Source organism: Puma concolor, chromosome E1 (genome assembly GCF_028749965.1).
Source record: "Puma concolor isolate L17-30 chromosome E1, mPumCon1.1.hap2, whole genome shotgun sequence".
In the NCBI taxonomy this organism is placed as follows: Eukaryota; Metazoa; Chordata; class Mammalia; order Carnivora; family Felidae; genus Puma; species Puma concolor.
Genome location: NC_141680.1, coordinates 42873909 through 42893535, shown reverse-complemented (window position 1 = coordinate 42893535; position 19627 = coordinate 42873909). Strand labels below are relative to the sequence as shown.

Below are 19627 nucleotides of genomic sequence, written 5' to 3'. Positions count from 1 at the left end.
GCCCCTCTCCCCGCCCCTTCCTTCCTGTCCCACTAGCTTAACTTCTCTCCCTAGTGGCTATACCTCAGAAACCCTTGTAGCCAGAGATGGGGACGGAGCCTGCAGAACAGGTGGGAGTGGGGGCAGGGAGGAAGGGTTATAGAGAGGGAGGATAAGGCAAAGGGATGGGATTCCCCACTTGGTAACAAGCTTCTACCATGCTATGACCTATCCAGGATGCCTGGAGCCATCTGGGATCAGGACCTTCCAGATAGATGGGGCTGGTGATGTGAGGCTGGGGTTGGGGGATGAGACTGGACTGAGGGGAATAGTGAGCTGAACCTCAAGGTCCCAGGTTGCAACCGAGACCAGAAAACCTGAGGTCCAACCCTTGAGACCCCCCGCCTTGCCATGAGTCATTCAGTGTACCTGTACTGGAGGTAGAGATGGGGCAGGGAGGGGAGAAAGGAAAAAAGACATTAGAAACCCTCTCCACACCATGCCTGGAGTCCAGGGACCAGCCCTGAGGCAAAGCCTGAATGTAGGTGTTCTTCCAGGAGAGGGCGCTGCAAACAGAACCGAATCCCCAAGATCTACTAGTGACAGAAACCTTGGCTCATGGGGAGCCCAGGTGCTTCACATCCATTACCTCTTCCTTATTTCAAACAACTCTGCCGCTTGGGCTGGTCAGGGTTTCTAATCTCAACATTACATATTAGGCAACTGAGATACAGACAGGTCAAGGTCAGCCAGGAAGCTGCATGCAGAGGCAGGAGGGGTGCAGTGGAAGCCAAGACCTGTTGGGAGGGTGTGCTAGGAAGGGTTTGGAGAAGAGTTTGTATCTTCTCCCTCTGCACAACGGTCACAGAAGCTCCCAGCTTGGAAGGTATGTGTGGGAAGGGGAGGTGTGTGGGAGGTGTCTCATAAGGTCTCTCCTCTCATTTTGACCTCCCCAGGTCTCCTGGAGCCCCTACTCTGGGTATGATGAGGAGGCATACTCGGCTGAGCCATTGCCAGAACTCTGCTACAAGGCAGATGTCCAGGCCTTCAGTCGGGCCTTCCAACCCAGTGTCTCCCTGGCAGTGGCTGCACTGGGTCTGGCCGGCAATGGCCTGGTCCTGGCCACCCACCTGGCAGCCCGACGTGCTGTCCGTTCGCCCACTTCTGCCCACCTGCTCCAGCTGGCCCTGGCCGACCTTCTGCTGGCCCTAACCCTGCCCTTCGCCGCAGCCGGGGCTCTGCAGGGCTGGAGTCTGGGAAGTGCCACCTGCCGCGCCATCTCGGGCCTCTACTCAGCCTCCTTCCACGCTGGCTTCCTCTTCCTGGCCTGTATCAGCGCCGACCGCTATGTGGCCATCGCGCGGGCCCTCCCCGCTGGACCGAGGCCCTCTGCGCCAGGCCGCGCACACGTGGTCTCAGCCATCGTATGGCTGCTGTCGCTGCTTCTCGCGCTGCCTGCTCTCCTTTTCAGCCAGGATGGGCAGCGGGAAGGCCAGCGGCGCTGCCGTCTTATCTTTCCCGAGGGCCTCACGCAGACGGTGAAGGGGGCAAGCGCCGTGGCGCAGGTGGTCCTGGGCTTCGCGCTGCCGCTGGGCGTCATGGCCGCCTGCTATGCGCTCCTGGGCCGCACGCTGCTGGCCGCCAGGGGGCCCGAGCGCCGGCGTGCGCTGCGCGTCGTGGTGGCCCTGGTGGCGGCCTTCGTGGTCCTGCAGCTGCCCTACAGTCTCGCCCTGCTACTGGATACGGCCGACCTACTGGCTGCCCGCGAGCGGAGCTGCCCTGCCAGCAAGCGCAAGGATCTGGCACTGCTCGTGACCGGAGGGTTGGCCCTGGCCCGCTGCGGCCTGAACCCCGTACTCTACGCCTTTTTGGGCCTGCGATTCCGCCAGGACCTGCGGAGGCTGCTGCGGGGTGGGAGCTGCAGCCCAGGGCCTCGCCCCCGGGGCCGCTGCCCCCGCCGGCCCCGCCTCTCTTCCTGTTCGGCTCCCACTGAGACCCACAGTGTCTCCTCCTGGGACTACTAGGGCTGCGAATCAAGGGGAGAGGGCGGGCTGAGGAAATGATTCCAGGGAGGGTAGTGGGAAAGGGGAGTAGGTGGGGAGACCCTGAGAAGGAGGTAGGGACCTAAAGGAATTGCTTCTGTACTTTGCCACATTAAATTGATAACATGGAAATGAGATACAACCCAACAACTGTTACTATTTTTGAGTCACCGACTTGGAAGTGATTTGTAGCAGGGCAGAACCGGTGGGTTCCCCCTCCCCCTCAGTGCGCTTGGCTCTGAGTGGAAGGCGCTGAGAATCTGGGTGGGGGTGCAGGGCTGCTGAGCCTGCTGAAGCTCTAGGCACTGACACTCCCTCCACCTTCACCAGGTCTCTGTGAACAAGAGGTGAGGTGGGAAAGCTGCCAGGCAACGAGGGGCTGGGGTTCCTCTTAAAGTAGCGTAAGGACGAGCTTTCTAACAACCACAGTGCTATCCAGTAATGGCTGCCTTATGAAGTACCGGGTTCCTGGCCTCTGGAATGTTCAGGCTAAGGCTGTTGGGGACTGTGTGTGCCTGTGCCTGGTGTGGGGGTAGGGACAATGGGCAGGAGATTTCCGTTTTGGGTGGGCTTTTGGATTAGATTACCACTTTACAGTCCCTTCTAAAGTTCTGTGGCGGAAAGAAAAAGGTTATTTAAAAAGTTGAGTCGGAGTTTTTCACCTTGGAGAAAAACCAAGGAGAGAATTCCAAATTGAAAATTTCCAGAGTCGTTATCATGGGTGTGGTGGGGGTGGGGGTGACTGCCATTCTCCATCTTCCCTGGGGACGGGGTCAGAGGAAATGCACTGAGCCTGCCGGAAAGAGAGAGGTTAGACATCGGAAAGAACTTTCCTGCAAAGACCCGGGATCTAGACAGGGAAGCGAGTATATGGTTTGAATGTCTCCATCCCTAGGAAATCTCAGTGCTGGTCACTGTCATCCGGGGTGAGGACAAGACGGGGATAGATAGCCTCTAGAGACGGTCGCATTGATTCCTGGTCTTTGTTTTACACAAGCACGATAGGCAGGATGGTGTTCACGTGCGACAAGGCTCGCAGTTTAATATCCGGTCAGCAAAGCTGCCCCTACCACTCCAGCCAGGAGTCTGGGGACCCCGGGCAAGAAGGGCGGGTGTGGCAGGGAGGTCTCAAGGGAGGCGCTGGCCTGACGTCCCCGCCCTGTCCCGCCCCGCCCAGCTCAGGCTAGCCTTCCTTCCTAGAGCCTCCGGCGGCTGAGACCAAGAGCCACCTCCACTAGGGGCCAGGATCCAGGGAAGGCCCGGAGATGGCGCCGATCTTCCGAAGGTCCCACAAGCCAGTCGCTGGGGGCCAACCTGGAACCCTCCACCGGAGACCGCGGGAATCGCCGCTGAGTCAGCAACGCACGCGCGCGCCCGCGGTCGCCCTGGCCCCGCCCCGTTCGCGGCCCCGCCCCGCCCCGGCCATTTAGCGCCTCGCTTAACCCCTTCCGACTTAGAACTCCAGGCTATTCACCCCAAGAGGCCTCCACTCTTCGAAGACCACAGAATTCCCTTGAATCTTAAGTCACTCTCCCCACTGGAGTTCAGTGAGCTGTGCGCTCTAAATTAGATTTCATTTCCGACCTAGGTCTTCACTTTCCCGAGTCTCTTAATTCCCGAGTCACCTTAATTTTTAAAGCGACTCACATCAAGGAATTGGACTACTCCATCCAGGGGCGGAGAGCTAGCTGCGTCTAGAGCTGAGCCTGGCGCAGGTAGCTAAGTCTCGTTCCTTTCTCAGGGACCCTGAGACGAGACAGGGTTTCAGAGGGCAGCAGTCGGGGCCTTCCTTCATGCCCTATGCCCTTCCTTCTATAAAGCTCCTCGAGAGGGTTTTTAATCTCTTGGTTGGTGAGCCAAGAGTTAAAACGGGCATGAAGGCGGGCTTCCGTGACATCACTAGCACTCGGAGTCCGACCTCAGAGACAGGGGCGTGGCTAACATCGCACTGCCCCCTCCCTCCTTATTCCTCTGCTCCTCCCCGCTGTCACCAAGCCAGGGGCACATGATGCAACCCGCCGCGGTTTCAGTGGTCTGATTGGTGGCCGCGCCCGGCGCCAGGCACAGGGATTGGTCAGGGGAGGCTGTGACGAAAACTGCACCCTGCCCTGTAAAGAAGGGAGGAGAGAAAGAAGAGGGAAAGGGGGGGGGCCGTCGGAGGGGAGGGGGTTGGGGAGGCGGGGTCCCAGAGCTGTGCTCGCGCCCCTAGCGCGCCAGTCCCGGGGCTGCAGGGAGCGCAGCGCGCGCGGCCCGGGCCCCGGCCACCGGACACTCTACCGGACACGACCCTCCCTGGAGCTTGGACAACTGCCCACCTCGGACACTGCACCGGACACTGCCCCCCACAGGGCTGGACACTACAACGGACACTACTTCCCAGCTCCGGACACTGCTCCCCCACCAGCCCTGGACGCTTTCCCCCTCCCCCTCTGGGGGCGCAGACACCGAGACCCCGCAGGCGCTAGCAAGAGACCCCTTGCACCCCAGCGTCTGACACTGCCTCCTCCTTGTCCCCTTCTCTCTTCCCCTCCTCCCGCTGCATCATTCCCTCGCTCGGGTCGGAGCCCCGCCAGTTTCTCCGACCCCCTGCAGCTCGGCCCGGCTGCCCGAGCCCCCATCCCCCGGCTGCTCGCCCGGATGCCTCTCCCCGGGGGATTGTGGTGGCTCCTCTGCTGCCGTCGAGGCTTTACTCTTCTGCACCGGGACTACGGGGACGGCGAGCTTAGCGGGGACGGGGACGAGGACGAGGACGAGGAGACCTTTGAGCTGCGGACCCCGAGTCCAGCGGGCGGCGGGAGGGTAAGTCCCGGGGGGTTTGGAGCCTTGTCTCAATCCCTCTCACCAAAACCAGCCGTCACGTCTGATCCTGCTCCAGACTCCAGCCAAACGGCGTGCTCTTGGCGGACCGGGGACGTGGGAGAGGTTTTTGCCTGGGGGCCAGGACCCCCCCCCCCCCCCCGGAGCTCAAGGAACAGTCCTACTGGGGATGTGCCTGTGGGCCTCGAGCCTCATGCTGGGCGCTGTCCACCTGCCAGGGGCCCTGAGGCAGGGGAGGCGTCACGCGTGGCCCGACCTGGCCCTGCCTCTCCCTTCCCCGCCGGGCCCGCGTCCCATCCCGTCTCCTTCCGCCTCCGCCAGCGCCGAGGAATGTGGCGAGGCCGGCTGGGCGGCTCGGACGCCTGGGTCCCCTCCGCTCCCAGTTTGTGAGCGCTGAGTGCTGGGGCCAGATGCCGGAGCTCCCGCCGCGGGGACGTGGGAGAGGGGGAGAAGGCATCCTCAGATTGGGGGCTGTGGCAGGGACCCCACGGACAGGGAGCTGGGGGCGACCGCTCTTCGAGGACCCATCGTCATTACCCTGCCACTCAAGACAGAACTCTCGGCCCTCCCTGGTGAGGCTCCTGGGGAATTCCGGAGGGGATGGTGAGGGACACGGCTCCCCGGTTTTGTGGAATCTCCCCGTGGGGAAACTGAGGCTCGTTGGTCTGGAAGACCTCCAATTCATGACGTCCCCTCCCCGATTCCCCTGCACACCGGCAACCAGACTCCCGTGTGCTATGGCCTGGGTCAGGCTCCCATCCCCCACTCAGGGGTCCCCAGCAGGCCCGGTGGCTCGGTGCCCGGGTGGGGCGGGCTGCGCCGCTGGGGCCGGCGCCAGCACCTGGCGGAGGCGGAGGGCGGATAAATATAGAGGGGGGTGGAGGGAGGGAAGCAGGGGACGGCGATTAGGGGAGTTGGTCTAAGAGAGTGGTCAGCACCTGCCCCCGTGGTGGTGTGGCTAAGAACTCCTTTTAGACCCTCCAGAAAATAGGTTGATCTGTCACTCAGGAAGGCACAGGACCCAGGCGTCCCCAAGCTTCCAGCCTGGACAGGGTCGGCAGTGTGAACCACGCCATTGCCTCGCTCATGCTCCACCTCCACCCCCCTCCACTGAGCTTGGGGACAGGTGTCCCTGCCTCCCCCACCTCCCCCTCCTGGCTTTAGCAGTGTGGGAGCAAAGGGACGATGGCACCGTTCCTGCCTGACCTGGCTCCTGGACGGATTTTGGCCTCTCTCAGACCCCAGTCTACAGTTGAAGTTCCAGGACAAGGGGGAGAAGGGCAAAATCCTGAGCTGCATCTCCCCTGGAGAGCCTGTGCCACTTTCCAGCCTGCCCTTCCCGAGCCCCAGCAAAGGGGGAGGGTCTGCTTACCATTGAGTCTGAGGGGTGTCTATGGAAGGGCAAAAGTAGTTCTTGGAGAAAGCCCTATACTGAAAAAGTCCTTCTTCCCTTCATCCACTTCTGTGCCCACCACCTGCCTGCCTGCCAGCCAATGAAGGGAAAATGAGGAGGAGGGGGTGACTTCCAGCAAGAAGAAACTTCACCCACCTCTCTCTTTTCAAAGATGGGGAAGCCAAGGCTCAAAGGCTCTGCCGACTTGTGAAGGTTCCACAGCCAGTTAGTGATTCGAGTTAGTGGTCAGGCTGTTACTAGAACCCAGGTCTCCCCACTCCCTGCACAGTGTTCTTTCCACTGTATCCCGCCCTGATTTAAGTCTTCAAAGGGAAACGGAGACAAGGCGGGAGGCTTCGCTTCTTAGCTCGGGCAGTTCTGTAGAGACTGGAAGAAGGGGCGACCTTCAGCTTCTACTCGCTCCCTCACAGTCATGACCCTACTCCTTGATTCCTCAATTCCCTGAGCAGCGCTGTCCTGGGGGCAGAAGCCACCGGCATCCTGCGATGACGGCTCTGATCCTGAGGGCTGCCCCCGCCTGTTTCCCCAGGGCCCCTTGGACGTGACGCTGACTCAGCCGGTGAGGAGCGGGCCAGCCTCTGACAGGTGAGCTCGGCCCTGAGTCTCGTGGTCTGGAGACCCCAGCCCGTTCCCGGGACCCCAATCCTCGCCGTCTGCCCTCCCGCAGTTGTGCAATAAGGGAGAGGCCTTACGCCGGACGCTGTGGTTTGGCCGGGGTCCCGGGGGGGCGGTCCGACTGGGGGCGCGGGGAGAAAGGGGGGGGGTCTGGGCTATTTCTGGTGCGAGGTCAGAACGGCCCAGCGGTTCCCACAGCCTGGGGGAGGGGTGTCCCGGCGCTTGCAGTCTGGGGAGCCCCGACTGAGGAGCCCCCTGGAGGCGGGGTGCAGGACCGACAGCCTCGCCCAACCCTCCCTCCCCTCTGGCCCAGGCTGCAGAGCTGGGAGGAGACGCGAAGTCTCATCCCAGAGAAGGGGCCGCCGGAGGAGGACCCGGACGTCGTGGTGAAAGGTGGGGACCCTTCCACTCTGGAAGCCCCAATCCCAACCCTCCAGGGGATAGTGTCTTCTCCTACTCACCTCCTTTCCTTCCCTCTTCTGCCCTCCAGGTTGGCTGTACCGAGAGCCCCGCGGAGGAGGGGCGCGGCCCTGGTTGCCCCCGCGCCGGGCCTGGTTCGTGCTCACCAGGGACTCGCTGGATCAGTTCAGCAGCAGCGGGAAGGGGGCGCGGCGCCTCGGGAGCCTCGTGCTCACCAGCTTGTGCTCGGTGACCGGCCCGGAGCGCCGACCCAAAGAGACCGGTGAGACTTCGTGGGGACTCTTGTACCTCCCTGGGCAGCAGCCCCGCCGGCCCTAATTGCCCTCCGCGGGCTCTTTTTCCCCAGGTCTGTGGTCAGTGACCGTGTCTGGCCGGAAGCACAGCATCCGGCTCTGCTCCCCACGCCAGGCTGAGGCGGAGCGCTGGGGGGTGGCGTTGCGAGAAGTGATCGCCTCCAAGGCACCACTGGAGACCCCTACCCAGCTGCTGCTTAGAGACATTCAGGTGTGAAAGAAGGGACTTCGTCGAGAAAGAGGAGGGTGGTGAATCCAGAAGCTGTCTGAGTTCATAGAGAGCCCCCTTTCCCATCCCTGTGACTCCTTAACTTCTAGGAGAGTTGTGGGGATCCGGAAGCTGTGGCCCTTATTTACCGACGGAACCCAATTCTGAGGCACACCAGTGGGGCCTTGTACGCTCCACTCCTGCCCCTGCCCTACGGTGTCAGCGCCCCAGGTGAGTGGTGCCATGGCCCAAGTCCCTTGGATGGGGAATCTGAATGCCTCACTTGACAGGGACTTAGAAGTCCAAAGCAAACCTAGCCCCTCACTTTTCCAAGGATGAAGGTGAAAATAGAAGCTGACCAAACTGATACCCAGGGTGGAGGAGAGGGAAGCCAGTACAGGAAAAGAGGCTCCCTTTGACCACCTTCCCTGTGGGTCTCATTCTGCCTACTGATATTCCTTCATGAGTTTTTACACTCTCTGTCCTATTTTTCAGTATACTCTTAAGACCATGTCATACCGCCTTTACAACTGCTGGACAGGCCAGAACTTTGGGACAATGTGCTGGCCTCATTCAGCTACACCTCTTCCCCAAAAGGAATAGTGACTAGTCAGGTCCTAAAGCTAGAAGATTAAGGAGGGCTGGGAGACAAACCCTTGTTTCAGAACTCCCAGTCCAGCCTGTTTTCTAGTTCATGGTGATGGCTCTTAGTGCCCAATTGCAGAATCTGGGGTTTGAGCCTATTTCTTTTAGTCAACCCCTGTAGCTCACAAACTCAGAGAGCAGCCTCAGTGGATCCCGAGGTGGAGATGCCTGGGAGGTAGGGGTTGAGAGCTTGGCTCTGTGGGGACCATTGCTTTCCCTTCACTCTTCCTGTCGTTCGAACTCTCCCCTCCTTGCCATCCCCTGTCCCCTTATATTCCCTCTGACCTTTCCCTGGTTCATGCCTTCCTTCCAGGGCCCAGCTCTGTGTCCCCTCTCCAAACCGTCCCTCCACCCCCACCCTCCCACAGGTCCGGGCTACGCACCCTTGCGCGAGGAGGCGGTGCGGCTGTTCCTGGCGCTGCAGGCGCTGGAGGGGGCGCGGCGCCCCGGGCCCCTGATGCAGGGTGTGCTCCAAACCTGCCGGGACCTGCCTGCGCTCCGCGACGAGCTCTTCCTGCAGCTGGCTAAGCAGACCTCGGGCCCCGCAGGCCCCCCTGGGCCCCCAGCTACCCAAGACCCCGCAGCCCTTCGGTACTGGCAGCTCCTCACCTGCATGAGCTGCACCTTCCGGCCTGGGGGAGCTGTGAGGGGGCACCTCCTGGGGCATCTGGAAAGGTGAGAGGGGAGGGGTGGGGTAAGGCCAAGGCAAGGGAGCTGACAGGGCTGGGAGAGAATGAGAGGCCTTGCCAAATTGTTTGGTGGAGGGAGAATTTAGGCCCAGCGAAGGGAAGAGACTTGACCGCTGCTAATATGTACACCGTCTCTGTGGGAATTAAAGATCTGATCCCACTTTTGGTGGGAGGAATTAGAAAAGGCGCCCCCTTTGGGCAGAAGAATTACTAAAGGCTGCTTTTCCTCGGGGCTGAGGCAGCCAGTTGCAAAGCGGAATGAGGCTGGATTTTGGATTCCAACCCGAAGGACGATCGTGGAGACTTTGGGAAGTGGGAGGGGGCAGTGAGGAGCAAGCTGTCAGGGCCTTAGAAAATAATTCAGATCCACGTGGTGCGCCAAGGGTAGATCCAGAAGAGAGAGGGTCGCTGCCTTCAAGGAACTTAGAGTTGGAAGGAAGGGAACCGATTAGATGAAAGAAACGATAAAATAAGAGGGCGAAAGGAAGGGGGAGAAGGTAAGCTCTCCGAGCACCGATCCTCGGGTTTTCCCTACCCCAGGACCGAGCAGGCGCTCCCGGACACAGAACTGGCGGAATATGCGCGCTTCATCCGGAAAGCGCTGGGCCGGACGCGCGGCCGAGAGCTGGTGCCTTCTCTGGCAGAGATTTCAGCGTTGAGCCGACGACAGGAGCTGTTGTGCACCGTGCACTGTCCGGGGGCTGGTGCCTGCCCTGTGGCCATAGACTCTCACACCACAGCGGGGGAGGTAAGGCCAGAAAAGACCCCTGAAACCACAACCCTTCCCCCCCGACCCCGGCTTCCCATGCCTGGCTCTCCTGGTTCCCGGGTCCTAGGTTTGCCCAAGCCTGAGATTCATCATTTGAGTCAGGGATGTGTATGGAGGGACTGAGAAAGCTGAAAGAACCCTCCAGATGGCAAGACCCCTGCGCGGTCTGACCTTCCCCTCATGCCTTCTCCCATCCAGGTTGCTCGAGAGCTCGTGGGACGGCTGGGCTTGGCCCGTAGCCGGAACGCATTCGCGCTGTATGAGCAGCGAGGGGCCCAGGAGCGAGCCCTGGCTGGGAGCACTCTCGTGGCCGACGTGCTCACCAGGTTTGAGAAGTAAATGTCCAGCCCCAGCCCCGCTCTCCGTTAACCCATCAGCCTCTCACCTCTGGTCAATCCCTGAGCAAACTTTTATGAAGCCCTGGCCATTTGCCCTGCACGGTAACGTTTGCTGGTTCTCACATGGAGCCTGCCCTCGGGCAGTTTGCTGTTTGGCTTCAAGGCGTCCCAAACTTCTGGCTCCGCCCCCCCCCCCGTTTGGTCCCGCCTCCGGCCAGCGCCTAGGGGAGTCTCGCTTCTGCCTCGCACCGAGTCCTTATCTCTTCTTTAGTTTGGCAGCGGAGGAAGCCGGGCTGGATGATTCGACGGACTCTGGTTGGCGACTATGCCTGCGTCTTCACGGGCCTCTGCACCCTGAGGGGCTGTCCCCAGACGGTCACGAACTGCCTTTCCTCTTTGAGCAGGTGAGGCTCTCCAGCGTTCCCGCCCCGACCCCCCCAAATACTCGCGAGCCTGAACCCCTCCCTTTCTGGGCCGTCTCATTTCATAGTTATGGCAACCTCGCGGGAGGCTTTACTTGAACCCAGACCTCGGATTATGCACCCCGAGGTTTCTTCGCCGCCGCTCCCACGTTGACACCCACTGCCTCCTCTTAGGCTCACGCTCTGCTGCTCCGCGGCCGGCCGCCCCCGCCCGAAGACACCCTGCGCGCCCTGGCGGCGCTGCGTCTGCAGAGCCTGCACCGAGACTTCTCCCCCAGGGAGCCCCTGCCTCCCCTGGATCGCCTGCTGCCGCCCCCCGCCCCGCCACGTGAAGACCCTCCCCGCCCAGTCCCCAGGCCTCCTCCCTCCGCCGCCCTGCTGGCCGGGGCAATCTGGAGTCCGGGCCTGGCCAAGAGGCGGGCGGAGAGGACCCGGCGCGGCGGCGGGGCCGGCAGCACGGCGGGAAGCGTGGCCCGCGAGGGAGGAGGTGGCGCCGGCACGGCGGCCGCTGTGCTGGGCGGCTGGAAGCGGCTACGGGGCATGGGCCGAGCTGAGGCCATGGCTGCCTACCTGGCTCTGGCGGCGCAGTGTCCAGGGTTCGGCGCTGCTCGGTATGACGTTCTGGAGCTGAGCACGGTGAGGGGGAGAAGGGAGAGGGGACTCTGGCGGCCCAAGCCCTACACGTTTGCCCCAGAGCCACAAGCCCCACTGTGGGTCAAGTCACTCCTGACACCCAGCACAGCTGCTCCTCCCAAATCCCAGGAGTCACTCCCTGGCCCTTGGGTTCTCACCTCTCCAGAGCCTTAAGCCCCTCCATGCAATGTGGATCATAGAGGGTACTGGGAAACTCCCTGCTCACAGCCATCTCCCCCCACCAAAAATAATGCTGCAGGGTTCCCTCCTTCCACCCTGACTCTGCCTGTCTGTCCATAGGAGCCTGGTGGGGGCACTCCACAGAAGCTATGTCTGGGCTTGGGAGCCAAGGCCATGTCCCTCTCCCGGCCAGGTGAGACAGAGCCCATCCACTGTGTCAGCTATGGCCATGTGGCCGCCTGCCAACTGATGGGCCCCCACACCCTGGCACTGAGGGTGGGAGAGAGCCAGCTCCTCCTGCAGAGTCCCCAGGTGAGTAGAAAGAGGGTGTGGAAGGTGGAAGGAACGGAAAGGATGTCAAGAAACATTTTATTAAACACTGAGCATGGGGCAGGTACAGTTCTAGGCACTGGGGATCCACCTGTGATCAAAGAGAGGCTCAAGGAGCTGACATTAATTAGAGCAGGAGTGTCAGACACTGAATAAGGAATCAAAAACCATATAAGAAAGTGATAAACGCTACCAAGGGAAGCGTAGTGTGACAGGAAGTGACTGGAGGGGGGGGTCATAGCATTAGGTAGGACAGTCAGGAAAGGATACTCAAAGTGACCTTTAAGCTAGCCACAGGAAGATCTGGGGGAACAGCATTCCAGGTAGAAGATATTCCAAGTGTAAAGGCCTTGAGATGACAATCCACTTAGCATCTTTGAGAAGCAGAAAGACACCAGTGTGACTGGCACATAGTGAGTGAGGGAGAGAGCGGTGATGAGGAAGGAAAGGTCATAGGGGGCAGCTCTAGTAAGGCCCTGGTAAGGAGCCCGGGTGGAGGATGAGACAAAGGAGAACCCAGTGGCCCCTACTGCACTCTGACCTCTGCCTTCTCTTAGGTGGAAGAGATCATGCAGCTGGTGAATGCCTATTTGCCCAGTCCCTCCCCCGAGAGGCCCTGCCGCAGCCCTTCTCCTCCATGCCAAGACCTGCCAGACACCTCCCCTCCCAGCCAGCACCCGGGCCTGGACGAGCCCCAGGGACAGTCTGGCTGTTTGGGGCAGCTGCAGGACTGAGCCTGCCAAGAGGTCACGACCTCCCTTCTGCCTCCAGCCTGGACCTGGACTGTTCTGAGATTTGAGGGAACCGTGGACCCTTTTGGCCCTGCAGGGACAGGGCACACACCACACCCAAGGGCTGCAATGGGTGCAGACAATTTTCTAGTTTGTTTCTTAATTTATTTGTAGAAGAGAAGCAAAAAGAAAAAAAAAATCCTTATTTACACAAACCCTTCCTGTGGGAGTGTTGTCAGTGGGACAAGTTAGAGTCCCCAGAGCTCAGAGCTCCACCTCTGGGGACGCCCACACTGTGGGCTTTTACCAGCACTGAAGGGAGTCTGGACACCACAGGGCTCCACCCTCCTTGACCTTCTGGATTTAACCTCCTCTTCACCAGCATGCTGCCACAGGGTGGTGGGTGGGGCAGGCAAGAGGGTAGTTTTGGAGGCTGGCAATTACTCACCCTTGCTTCTCCATTGAGTGGCATAGGGGTGGCCTCCTGGCGTCTCTAAGGCCGGAAGGCAGTGAGTCATCAGGACTGGCACTACCCAGTTCCTACCCTGGTGTCCAGCTTCTGGGCCCTAGTTGGGTCCATCTTTTGTGTGCCTACTGCTTTGGGCCTGGAATGGAGAGAAGCCTGGGGCAGGATCAGACCCAAGAACTTCTCTGGCACAGATAATACCTTATCGGGATGGGCTCAGTCCTACTCCCGAGTTCTGTTCTTGCTTTATCAAGTTAGTTTGAATCGGGTTGCGTTCCTGAGGATCTGATAGCCTTGGGCACTGGGAATCTAGAGTTCTGGCTTTCCTGACCTGCTCAGAATGCTGCAGGCCCTCCTTCTCTAGCCCCCACAGCCTCTTCGCTAGCGGAAGAGGCTGGGGCAATATTGATCCACCCTGGGGCAGGAGCGTAGGCACTGAGGACATAGCAGACCTCAGTAAACCTCTGTAATCTTGAGAGTAGGGCTGACTCTAGTAAAGCAGCCTGGTTCTAGACAAGGTATGCCAGTGGAAATAGTGACCACACTAAGACCTGGACTAAGTGGACTAAGATAAAGGCCACATACCTGGGAACTGGGAGGGAGCATGGGTCATCCCCCATATTCACAGACCAAGCCCTGACTATATCCACAACCAAGCTCTGACTGTATTCACGACAAAGCTTTATTGCTTTATTCAAGCTAAATGAGCAATATCAAGGGTCAGGTCAGAGAAGGGTGGAAGTAGGACCAGCTCCTGGGCTGGAGATAAACCTAGAAAGGTTTTTGGTGACAAGAATCTGGGTCACAGGGACCAGGCACAATGGGGACTATGCATACTGTCCTGGGGAAGTGGTGGGGAGGAAGTCACTGCTCCTGGGCGCCCCAGGAGATGTAGTCTGGCCGTGTGGCTGCATGGTACTCATCGATGAGTTCCTGCACAACCTCCCTGGACGTGTCCAGCTCATCAAAGTTCTCCTTGAAGATGTCCTCCTTGCGGAACTGCTCCAGGAAGGCCTCCCGCTTCCGCAGCTTGTCATACTGCTGGCAGGAACTTTCAAAGAGCTGAAAGAGATAGAAATCTCCAGGATGGGAACCAGTGCATGATAAGGGGCTGGAATGGAATGGGGGAGAATGATAAGGGTGTCTACTGGAACTGAATGGCCAAAGAAGGCCAGGAGATTAGGCTCACCGAGGAGATGCTGGTGTGGTTGGCCATCATGAGCCCACTGACCCGGTGGGCCGAAGGCAGGTAGGGAGACTTCCTTGATAGGGCCACCTGGATGCTGGCAGGGCCCCAGGGGATGAAGTTGGCCAACTTCCGCTCCCGGATCCTCTGCAGACTCTTGTGGACCTAGCGGGGAGGGGTGGACACAACAGTGGTGGTGGTAGCCTCTCCTCTACCCCTGTGGGTTCCGGGGGTGGCACGAAGGGGCCTCACCTACCTGGGTGGGGTCCACCTCCCCCTGGATGATGTTGAGGATGGCGATGTAGCAATGGTTGGTCTGGCGATCCCGGCCCGTGGACACCATCACGTTCTTGGGCTGCAGCAGCCGCCTCATGACATCCAGGACCGTGGTCTTCCTCACGCTGGCCACCTGAGGGGAGAGCGGGCCACGGGGACCAGGCCAGCACTCAGGGCACGGTCCAATGGCTGACCCCCATCAGACTCAGGCTAGGATGGTCTCTCTGGGAGGCATCTTGAGATTCAGGTGTACACTGAGCCTTGGCTGCAGGACCAGGAATCTTAGCCCTCCTCAGCTCAGCAAGGTCATGCCCCTGTGCGGGAGCATCAGCAGACCCCACATAGCCCGGGCCCTACAGGGAGCCAGGGGTGTAGGGAAGAGGAGAACAAGTCAGCACGGAGCTGGACGGTCTGTGCCTGTCCCTGAGCACAGAGCCTCTGGGGCTACAAAGAGCGGCTCCTGGAGGGCGCAGCAGGGGGACAGAAAGGCTAGGGCAGGGCCTGCTGGGGCTGCTCCTACCGACTGGTCCGTGGTGAGCGGGGTGTAGCCGGTCATGAGGAAGTGGAGTCGAGGAGTGGGGATGAGCGAGGCGATGAGGCCGATGAGGTCGTTGTTCATGTAGCCAGGGTAGCGCAGGGTGGTGGTGCTGGCTGACATGATGGTGGACACCTGGGGACGGGGGTGCCGGGTCATGGGCCTTGGCCTGGGGCGGGGCCTCCCTTCCCCAGATGGCACTCCAGTAAGGAGGGTTTCCAGTCGGGGAGCAGGGGCTCACCAGCTGGTTGATCTGGGAGAAGGATGGGTTCTGGATGTGCAGGCGGTCTGTGGCGATCCGGTTCAGGGCTGTGTTGTCCAGTACCACCTGGGGGGACAGAAGAGGGTCACGGCACCTTTTTGAGGAGAAAGGGGGCAGAGAGATAAGTTATTAGCTTTACCCCCTCTAAATTCTAAAAACCAGGAAGTGTGTTAACTTAAAAAGGAAAATACTGTCCCTGGGGCATCACAAGATACTTTTCTACCATCCTGTAAACAAATTGTCTCCATGTGCCATCCACTGTGCCTGGTTCTGGAGACACCATGGAGGGTAAAACAGGCACGGTCTGTCCCCTTCACCAGGTCTACAGAAAAGTACAGTTACAGCCTGAAATATGCACAAAGGAATTTGACCTTGAATGCGTGGTCAGAGAAGGTTTTACTATGAAAGTGCCCCTTGGGCTGAGAATTTAAGCATGAGTAGGCATTAAATAGGCTAAATGGGGACACATGTCAGGGGTATTCACTTTGTTGAGAGCAACTTGGGGTCAAGTCCTTATTTCATAATTTGGGCCACCAGGTATGGCTTTATTTGGTCCTCTGTTCTCTGGGCAGGGGCTTGGGAAGGGCAGGGTGTACATGTCCCACTGGTTTGAGGAGGTGGAGCAAAGCACCCCCCCCCCCCCACACACACACTTCTTTCTCTGGCACTCACCACACAGTCTGCGTTCTGGGTGAGCCTCTTGAGCGTGAGCAGGGAGTTGTAGGGCTGGACCACCACATCGCTCATCTCGTCCTGGTTGGGAAACACTGAGTATGTCTGCACCAGCTTCTTGGGATACCTGGGGGTGAAGAAGAGGGAAAGGGGAAAGTGACAATGAACTGGAAGGACTCCCATCACTGCCCACCTTGGTCTTCTCTAGAGATAATAGGGTCATTCCTTTCCAAGTGCCACCAAGCTCTTGTACAAAAGGCGGGTGAGGGCAGAACTGAGTGTTTAGAGCCCAGGAGCCAAAAAGGATAAACCTAAAGCATCAAACCCACCAAACCCTGTAGGTCCCTCCTCTCCCTAGGCAAATCCCCTCCTGGAAGTTACTGTTTCCTAGATGTTCCCTGGATGGCCAGGCTCTATTTCTACCAGTGACTCAAAGCAATAGTGCCAAGCCGTTCAGTCCAAGAGAAAAAAGTGACAAAAAGGAAAGACCTTACCCAGGGAACCAGGGCTAATGCCCTCTCCCCAAACACAGGGTTACCTGTCATTCAGTCGTTCCAGAAGGTAGGAACCCAGGCCAGAACCGGTCCCCCCAGCAATGGAATGACACAGCACAAAGCCCTGCATGGGGAGAGGCAGTCTCCAGGGATCTGGGGAAGAGGCTTTAGGCTTGTCTCATTCCCCACTCCCAACACACTCCTGTCTCAAGGCTGCTTCTGTGTCCATCCAGGCTGAGGCTCCTTGGGAAGGAAGACTCATGCCTAAGGAGCTGATGCCATCCACATTAGGATCTCCTTGAGGACAAGTACTGTACCTTTCTTTAAAAAATTTGTTTTTAAATATCTATTTTTGAGAGAGAGAGAGGCAGAGAGAGAGGGAGATCTGAAGCAGGCTCCTGGCTCTGAGCTGTCAGCACAGAGCCTGACATAGGTTTCGAACACATGAACCATGAGATCATGACCTGAGCTGAAGTAGGACACTCAATGACTGAGCCACCCAGGTGCCCCTGTACCTTTCTTTTTAAATGTTTTTTTTTAAATTTACTTATTTTGAGAGATAGCAAGTAGAGGAAGGGCAGGGAGAGAGAGAGAGAGAGAGAGAGGGAGAGAGAGAATCCCAAGCAGGCTCTGAGCTGTTAGTGCAGAGCCTGACTTGGGGCTCAATCTCACGAACCATGAGATCATAACCTGAGCAGATATCAAGTCAGTCGACTGAGCCACCCAGGAGCCTCTGTACCTTATTTACCTTAATATCTCACATATGATGCTCCAAAAATTAGTTTTAAATAGAATTGCCCCCATCACACCACCTGTTCGGGCTACCTCCCGACCTTTCCCCAAGCACTTATCAGCCTTTTCTTTTCCTTCAGTGGGGCTGAACCTCACCTCTAAGCTGTCACTTCCATCTGCTTCTCGGTCTATGATATCAAAAATGTCCTCATGGATTTTCTCACCCTGTATAGAGAGACATGGAAGTGAGGGTAAGGATGAAGGTTCTGGGGAGTACCTCTTTTCAGCACCAAGAACACCCCTTGGGACACTACTGCCACCCTCAAACAGAGCCTCAGCTGTGGCCCTCAACCCAAAAAAGCTACTTTTCAAATGATTTGCCGCTTGCATACACCTCTCCCTGGCTCTCCCTCTTGTCAGGGTATCCCTTTGTCTCTTATTTATTGTCTATCCGGTCTGGTCAAATCCCCAGGCTGCCTGAGCCTGCCTTGCCCTAGGGAGGGAACATCAAGGGTTTCTGGGATGGCCACCCAGATACCTGCGAGAATCCACTGGCCCAGTTGTTGCCAGCCCCTCCTCCATGCTCTGACAGGTAGATGTTCTCTGGGTTGTAGAGCTTGGCATAGGGGGAGTTGAGGATGGAGTGGATCACCCGGGGCTCCAGGTCCAGCAGCACGGCCCTGGGGATGTAGTGCTCATCGTCTGCCTGTCAAGGGGAGACCAGCAGGGTGGTCCAGTCAGCTAAGGCCCAGTCCTCCATCCTCCCAACTCTGGCTCCTGCCTGTCCTCCCTCCTCAAGCCAGCCGCCCTGACTCCTTTGCCCAGAGGGTTTCCTGGTACCAAGCCACTGCCCTTCCCTCAGGCCCCCCGGGGCCACTGTGGGGGCGCGGGGTGGGTGGGGGGGCTGGCAAAGTCGCTGGGAGCACCTGGTAGAAAAAGACGTCCTTGCGGTCAGTGCCCTCGGTGGCGAACTCCTCCACGATGCCCTCGGGGCTGATACCATGCTCAGCGCACAGTTGTTTCCAGAACTCGAACCCAACTGGGGGATGGGGAGAGATGTCTGGGTCTGCTAGTCATAAGGCCTCAGCAGCGCAGGGTTAGGCTCAGAGGCTGTCACACTCAGAGGCTGGGCCCAAGACACCTGGTCTGGGAGCTGTCACAGCCCAGGCGCGGCTCTCCATCGGGGCCTTGTTCATCATGCGCAATAGGGCAGGGGTTTCATGGGAGGGAAAGGGGGACTAGAGGATGCCAAGCACTTGGGTGGGACCCGAAGGGGCAGAACCGGAGACTGGAAGGGCCCGGCGCTCGCTCGCTCACTCTGGTTGCCGCACTGGCCCAGCTGCAGGGTGATGATCTCCCGGGGCATCGCTCTTCAGACGTGGGCGCGCCAGCCCTGCCCGGCGGGAGTCACGGCAGAGACGAACGCCTGGCAGCCGGGCTCGCAGGACGTGGGGAGCGCGCGTTCTCTTCGTCTTTTGACGCGAGTGCTCGGTCTGCGCGTGTGCAGTGCGGGCCTCCCCACTGCCGCCGGGCCGGGGAGCTCAACCTGGACATGATTTCCCCACTACAGTTACAGCTGGAATTCGGCACAGGCGCAGTGTGAGGCCACGCCCCCTCCTGCCCACCCACCCCAGCACCGCGCCTGCGCCGTGAAACTCTTTGGGGCTGCGGCGTAGCGACCCGAGCTTGGGGGCGGGGAGGGGCGGTCCAGGTGTATCGAGTCAGCTGCGTGCTACAGACGGGTGAGCGGCTTGGCGGCTCTTCTGGATAGAGGGGCTGGCTTCAAGCCAGTCTTTTTTTCAATTTCTATTTTTAAGTTAAATATACCTAACATAACATTTACCATTTTAATCCTCTTTAATCGGACAGTTCTGTGGCATAATGTACATTCACACCGTTGCGCAACCATCACTGTCATTCATCCCCAGAACTTCGTCACCTTCCCAACCGAACCCTGTACCATAAATAATAACTCTCCATCTCCATCCCCATCAACATCCTACTTCCTGTCTCTATGACTTTGGCCAGGTATCTTATATAAATGGAATTGCATAGTATTTGTCCTTTTGTGTCTACCTTATTTCACTGCATAATGTCCTCAAGGTTACTCCCATGTTGTAACATGTGCCAGAATTTCATTTCTTTTTAAGGATGTATAATATTCCGTTGTATGTTTATGCCACATTTTGCGTTTATCTATTCATCTGTAGATGGACGCTGGGGTTGGCTGTTGTGAATAATTATGCCATGAACATGGGTGTGTACAAATAAGTTTGAGTCCCTGCTTTCAATTATTCTGGGTATACACCCAGAAGCAGAATTGCTGGATCATATGGTAATTCTATGTTTAATTTTTTGAGGAATTGCTGTGCCATTTTCTTTCTTTTGTATTTTAACTTATTTTGAGAGAGAAAGAGAGAGAGAGAATGCATGCATGAGAGGGGCAGAGAGAGAGAGAGAGAGAGAGAGAGAGAGAGAG

The 19627-nt window shown here is 58.5% G+C and overlaps 3 protein-coding genes across 7 annotated transcripts; 2 read left to right on the top strand and 1 right to left on the bottom strand.

The window, feature by feature from the left end:
- The first annotated feature begins 66 nt into the window (after positions 1–66).
- CCR10 (C-C motif chemokine receptor 10) lies at positions 67–3608 on the top strand. The gene is made up of 2 exons (XM_025917639.2): positions 67–110; positions 936–3608. The coding sequence occupies exons 1-2, from the start codon at positions 87–89 to the stop codon at positions 2001–2003; spliced, it is 1092 nt and encodes a 363-aa protein (XP_025773424.1). The 5' UTR covers positions 67–86; the 3' UTR covers positions 2004–3608.
- Positions 3609–4194: 586 nt separating this feature from the next.
- On the top strand, positions 4195–12740 carry PLEKHH3 (pleckstrin homology, MyTH4 and FERM domain containing H3). Of its 4 annotated transcripts, XM_086687369.1 has the most exons (14): positions 4681–4820; positions 5160–5410; positions 6782–6837; positions 7181–7260; positions 7358–7549; positions 7634–7791; positions 7899–8019; positions 8802–9108; positions 9663–9870; positions 10090–10226; positions 10501–10633; positions 10826–11287; positions 11585–11776; positions 12352–12740. In XM_086687369.1, exons 2-14 carry the CDS (start codon positions 5249–5251, stop codon positions 12526–12528), a joined length of 2385 nt encoding a protein of 794 aa, XP_086543495.1. In that variant the 5' UTR covers positions 4681–4820; positions 5160–5248; the 3' UTR covers positions 12529–12740. The 4 variants fall into 4 exon arrangements, with proteins under 4 accessions (XP_086543497.1, XP_086543496.1, XP_086543494.1 ...); XM_086687370.1 differs by lacking the exon at positions 5160–5410 and having other exon boundaries at positions 4196–4820; positions 10090–10217; XM_086687368.1 differs by lacking the exon at positions 5160–5410 and having other exon boundaries at positions 4196–4820.
- A 915-nt stretch (positions 12741–13655) lies between these two features.
- LOC112854067 (tubulin gamma-2 chain) lies at positions 13656–18734 on the bottom strand. 2 transcript variants are annotated; one of them, XM_025917517.2, is made up of 11 exons: positions 18466–18734; positions 18075–18187; positions 17687–17854; positions 17305–17373; positions 16461–16540; positions 15923–16049; positions 15230–15316; positions 14974–15123; positions 14434–14586; positions 14181–14342; positions 13656–14053 (listed from the first exon to the last, which is right to left on the bottom strand). In XM_025917517.2, exons 1-11 carry the CDS (start codon positions 18512–18514, stop codon positions 13856–13858), a joined length of 1356 nt encoding a protein of 451 aa, XP_025773302.1. In that variant the 5' UTR covers positions 18515–18734; the 3' UTR covers positions 13656–13855. The 2 variants fall into 2 exon arrangements, with proteins under 2 accessions (XP_025773302.1, XP_086543501.1); XM_086687375.1 differs by lacking the exon at positions 16461–16540 and having other exon boundaries at positions 13915–14053; positions 18466–18732.
- Between the last annotated feature and the right edge of the window lie 893 nt (positions 18735–19627).